Source organism: Henckelia pumila, chromosome 2, assembly GCF_033568475.1.
Source record: "Henckelia pumila isolate YLH828 chromosome 2, ASM3356847v2, whole genome shotgun sequence".
Taxonomy (NCBI): Eukaryota; Viridiplantae; Streptophyta; class Magnoliopsida; order Lamiales; family Gesneriaceae; genus Henckelia; species Henckelia pumila.
In genome coordinates this window covers 78,868,158-78,873,871 of record NC_133121.1, presented here as the reverse complement: position 1 = coordinate 78,873,871, position 5,714 = coordinate 78,868,158, and the positions used below count along the sequence as shown (strand labels likewise).

At 36.4% G+C, this 5,714-nt stretch overlaps 1 protein-coding gene across 1 annotated transcript; it reads right to left on the bottom strand.

The window, feature by feature from the left end:
- Positions 1-583: 583 nt before the first annotated feature.
- LOC140877773 (alpha-1,3-arabinosyltransferase XAT3-like) lies at positions 584-2,237 on the bottom strand. The gene is made up of 3 exons (XM_073281350.1): positions 2,046-2,237; positions 1,875-1,940; positions 584-1,785 (listed from the first exon to the last, which is right to left on the bottom strand). Exons 1-3 carry the CDS (start codon positions 2,179-2,181, stop codon positions 584-586), a joined length of 1,404 nt encoding a protein of 467 aa, XP_073137451.1. The 5' UTR covers positions 2,182-2,237.
- Between the last annotated feature and the right edge of the window lie 3,477 nt (positions 2,238-5,714).

Below are 5,714 nucleotides of genomic sequence, written 5' to 3'. Positions count from 1 at the left end.
TCTTGTATGTTTGTCACTTTGCGATTTTGGTCCTCTATATTTTCATATTTCAGTTTTAGTCCTGCATGTTTCGATTTTGGCCATTTTGGTCCTTTTTATTCGAAAATGCTTACGTGACACTGTACAGGTCAGCTTCATATCAGCACTGAATTGGTGTCACGTCAACGCCACGTCGGAAAAAAGACTAAAATTGCCAAAAAAAATAAAGATAGCAGACTAAAACTGAAATCTGAAAATATAAGAGACTGAAATTGCAAAATGACAAACATACATGACAAAAAAAAACAATTTTCCCTAAATAATTTGTTTTGTGGTTAAAATTTTTAGGTGGGCAATTGACCTATATGGTTGTGTTTGGATTAATGAATTTTGAGATAATGAATTTCAAATTCTTTGACATGCACAACATTGAAGTGGATTTTTATTTTAAATCCACCATACCAATTTATGAAAGCTCAATACTTGTTATATATGGATTTAAAATGTACTCATGATTGTAGTAATTTGTAATTCATCACTGAAATCCTTTCTCGAATCACTATAATGTTTACATTTTGATATCGATAAAAGAAAATGTTATCATTCAAGGACTTAGAAGCTTGAGTGCCTCAACTAATTTACTTTGGAACCTGCCAATATCAATGGTAATATTCTGATTTTCCAAGTAAATGGAACTCAGTTCATTCCATCCTTTTCTATGAATGGACGATGGATCTGTGAAAACTGGATCTTCCCTCGAATATTTCAACCTCAATGAACTCTCCTCCACTCCTACCTCATATTCCAAGTACTTCAACTTCATATCACCACAAGGGTTTCCAAAAGTAGCTTTAGCAAGCCACCGTATATCCCCGAACGGAACCACTTGAATCACGACCGCGTTTTCAGGCAAGAAAACCAAGTTGGCTAAACCAGCTCCATGTACTCCCATCAGCACGTCGCACGAATTCACCAGACGTGCAAATCTTGATAGATTAGTCCATTTTTCTGGCTCCGCCAAAACGACCTCGAACCCTAGCTCGCTTGCTGCTCGAGAGACTTCATCATGGTTCATCATGACTCGTGTTCTGCCGTTCCTCTTTATGATCATGACACGTGGCGGCCGCGGCCTCGACCTTGTCACGTTATCTCCCAGCTTACTTGTTATGTTCAGAGTGGACATATCCCGCGTTCTCTCCAGGGAATACGTTTCGCAAATTAGTCGTCTGAAGTTGGTCATTGAGAGACCAGGTCGGGTGATCATGAAGTGCTTGTGAAAGTTGAGGCCAGCAATCAATTTCTTGTAGCAATGCACTTGTTGTTTCTGTATGTCAATGTCCATAATCTCATGTCTAGTGAACTTTTCGAGTAATTCGTGGTATTTCGACAGCCAAGAAGAGTGGTAATCACTCGCCAGAAACTGCACATCCCTCTTGAAATCGATTGAAGTAGTGTACAAAGGAACTATCAAATCAGCGAAATCATGGAAAAGGTTTCCTGAATATCCACCAGTTGAGAAGAGTATGGCAGGAGATTTATGATTTTCGGTACACTTGGGATTAATGTTATCGTGGATCCCAACAATTTTTACATTCCATTTCTTGACACCTTCCATTCCCCTTCTCGGGTAAGGCTGTATAATCCACGAAACAGTTGAATTTTCGGCGATTTTTTCGGGAGATGTTGCAAGGAATATGGTGAAGGAATTGGCGTCAACCCTTATATCTCCTTCCATCTCACAATAATCTGCATCTGCATCTGCCTTTAAGATTCTGCATAGGGGCTCCAATTTTTTTGTTTCGATTTCTAGAAAACAATCATAACATAAAAGTCTTTGGTGATTAAATTGAAGTGGATGTTGGTATATATATAAAGGTGCATTAATTAATGTTTACCTGTTGGCTCGGAAGTTTGAAGCGTAGGATTCTCTGGCAATGGCAAGTTGTCACCAAGATTACCAACTGCATGCGGAGGGGAAATTAAAGTAGCTAGCATGCACGTTTGTATCAAAATTAAACAAGCATCGATCGAATATGTAAACGAAACGTATGAAGGTATATACTTACTAGATGTGAAGGGATGCAGATGAGGCCTGAAAGTTGAGCAAATGCTAATTGTGATCAACAGGAATAACGCACAACATCCCAGTAGTTTGCGATCATATCGAGTACTGAAACTTTTCGCGATGATGGAATCATACATCTTAATTTAGAGATATATCCTATGGAAACGAAGGGTCAGTCCCGGGCTGTTATTCCGCCGACGACGATGGGCGTTGAGTTGACGCAAGAAGCTACGGTCTAGTATCATTTAATTCTTTGCCTGAATTGGACGTCGTGAAAATGCATTAATCTGCAGGAAAGTTGAAAATGAGTAATAATTTATTGTATAAGTCGATTATTTTATTATAACGTGAATCATACTGAATGTGTAGGTTATTATTATTATTATTATTATTTATTTTTTAATTTGAGTTGGAGTTGTGTCTAGTGATGTTCACTCAGGGAGGACGCGAATATTATGTGTTTATAATAATAATAATAATAAATATTTATGTAAATGAAAATGAAATTTAATATTATTTTGTTTTAATCATTAAGATAGTTTTGATATCACGCACCCTAATGTGCAGGAATTTTGTGAGCGACCACTAATAATCAAGATATTTTTTGGTATCTCAAATATTGGAAACTCATATCTTAGTACTGTGTTTGGTATCAAAAATCCTAATCACGTCAATGGTCTAACATGCAGCACACGAAATTGTCTACAACAATCTTGTCAGAACCAGAAAAACTGTAGGCCTCAGCTACTATCGTTGAACACCACTAGTTCAATCACTGTTACAATCTTGCTAGATCATGATGAACAATTACACTTGATCATCAATATTCTCCATAGAGCGAATCGACTACTCAGATTGACTGTCAGTCTAGAAATGAAAAGCTGTGCTCAAGCTCAAGAATATATCCAAGGCATGTTCGACCGGTAAAAATCTTTGTCCAACAGATCTTGCAACTGCCGCTAGAACTTCCTCACCGGAGAAAACTAGAAATCACCATCTTTTGAGCGAAACTAGACCAATTTTTGGTAGGCAACCAAAAGGTCAAACCTGAGGATAAAATCGATATCAACCACTGTTAAAAATACTATGCACTTCCAACCATGCTCTAGACAGGCTAATAATACTTAGAAAACCAGATAAGATGTAGTAACCCGATTTCAATTCTAGTAATTATAAAGACTAAGCATGTTTAGAATTATTAAAACATGATTATGAGATTCTCTAATGGGTTAAAATAGTAAAAAATTGGATTCTGGACATTCGAAAATAGTCCTAAATAGATCCCAAGTGGAGAGGAGTTCGGACGATCCGAACTAAGGCATGCAAAAGGATCGGACCATCCGAACTATTCAGAAGCATAATTTGAGTTCGGATGCTCCGAAGCATTCAAAAGATCCGAAGGTTAAAATCGGACGATCCGATTTCGTACGGATAAGGGATAAGATATTTGATTGGACATGATAAGGAGTTCGGACGATCCGAAGCTAGGATCGGACGATCCAAACTCTGTTGACATCCAGCTGTCTGATGATAGGACACGTGTTCAGAGGGGGTTGATTGGAGGATATCGGACAATCCAAACAAGGGATCGGACCATCCAATCTCTGGTCTATATATAGGGGCTGAGAGCCTCATTTCAAAGTGCATCATTTACTCTTCCTCTTCCGTTCTGATTATTTTTTAAGGGCTTTCAGACATTCTTCTCGAGGGCCAGGAGGCGATGGAGCGCTGCCGGGGTTGTAGCAGAGTTGTGCCCAATTTTTGGGGCTATTGCTATCAGTGGACTGACGACGGACGCAGATATATTACTAGACTCAAATTAGCTTAAGTGAGTATCTATTAGTCTAGTTGTGAAAATTCCTCGCAAGCGTACGAGTGCTAAGTTTTAATATAGTGATAAAATCAGATATCAATCCACAGGGAGTAAAATGAAAATATTCAGTGCTTGTAATTAAAATAGTCCAAACTTTATCTAGAAAATTAGTAACTCAGAATTTTGCAGAAAAATAAAAATAAGCAGATGATTTTATAGCACGCACACAACTTTCAGAAATAATCAATCAGAGAAAAATGGTCTAGAGGTTTAGATTTCATCTCGTTTCAACAACAATCAATCCTAATTAATTTAGTTTCATGAATTCTAGTCAATTAATAGCCAAGAACACTTAAGTTTATTATTTCCCTCTCCCGAGCAACAAATAATTTTTATCAACTACAATTAAATTCCAATATCCCTATTAAAAATTTATCGCAGTGATCTATCACAAAACAATGTTATTTTTAAAAACTCTGTTAAAATTATACACTTTCCCGAGCTGTATAAATAATTAACAGTGTATTTTCTAATGGTCCTATTCAAAATCTCCTCTCCCGAGTGCCAGATTTCAAATAAATATAACAAATCAATTATTGATCAGATAATTGAAAAGACAATCAATTCTAGAAAAAAATAATTAATCTAGAAAAAACTCAATTCAATAAAATCAAAAATTCATGAAAGCGTCTACACCAGGTTCCATCCGACCTCTAGACTCTAAAAAATTAGTTCATAATAAAATTCTGATTAAAACAAAACATGTTCAGAAAATTCAACATAAATTCAGAATTAAATAAAAAGTAAGAAACAAATCCGTCGATGCGATGCCGTGTTCGGACTCTCGATCTCCGTCTTCAATTAAGCTCCAGATTTCTTCCCAGAAATCTCACGATCAAATCTCTGATATGCGTTTATGTGATGTGTGGTGGCTCTCTTTTTTCTCTGACAAAGAATCCCTTTTATATCGTGCACAAAAGCCCACTCAAAAGCCCATAGAATAATTGCCCGAAATAATAAAATTCTAGGATTGCGATCGGGGCGGGCACTCTATGACTCAGCGCGGGCGCGCCTTCTATTCGCAGAATTATTTCTCAATCTGTCAAGGAATGCTGCGCGATAGCGCTTCTTCAATTCTCTCTTTAGCGCTAACTTTTAACGCTAACAATTAAGGCCCGCTTGAAAGCCCATTAAACTTTCTCTGGTTCCTTCTGTTTCCTTTTCTTTCTTCAACTTTCTCTATTTTCTTTCATTACTTTCTTTTTAAATCTCATTTTTCTTCTCTTTCGACAATACATTCAATAATTCACTGTAAGCACAAAAACAACAAAACTCCCACGTAAATCTGCTCGAAACCAATAATTAATAATTAAAATCATAACTAAATTAAGTTTATAAAATACACTTATCAAATACCACCAAACTTAGATTTTTGCTAGTCCCGAGCAAAACTATTAAAAACCAATAAATTCCAAATACTACTACTACCCAACAACCAACAAGAATAACCAAAAAATATTATGGAGCAATGACATAAACAATGATTTCTAAGAATTTTCAAATCCAATCATATCACCCAAATAACACTTAAAATTTCAGCCAGAACAAAATAACCGCATAAACTCACAATCTCCGCAACTCACGTTCAAAACACCCTTATCCAAGTTCAATTCACATATTTATAGATCATGAGGACTTTTGAGGGTAGCATAGGATCAAAAATAGGATATTAATCAAAAACACTCTTAATTAGGTAAATGCAACGAATAATAGTGTGTGCGTGTTTCGATCAAAATTCATAATCATTAAAAGTATCAATCAACAGTCCATAGGCTAAATTCTCGCAACTCTTCTCCA

What these genes read in the sequence shown, in the direction of transcription:
- LOC140877773 (XM_073281350.1), bottom strand. Translation starts at nt 2,181, where the DNA reads ATGTATGATTCCATCATCGCGAAAAGTTTCAGTACTCGATATGATCGC. An exon ending in TCTGCATCCCTTCACATCTA is followed by an intron (nt 1,941 to 2,045) that starts GTAAGTATATAC and finishes CTCCGCATGCAG; the next exon opens with TTGGTAATCTTGGTGACAAC. An exon ending in TCAAACTTCCGAGCCAACAG is followed by an intron (nt 1,786 to 1,874) that starts GTAAACATTAAT and finishes ATTGTTTTCTAG; the next exon opens with AAATCGAAACAAAAAAATTG.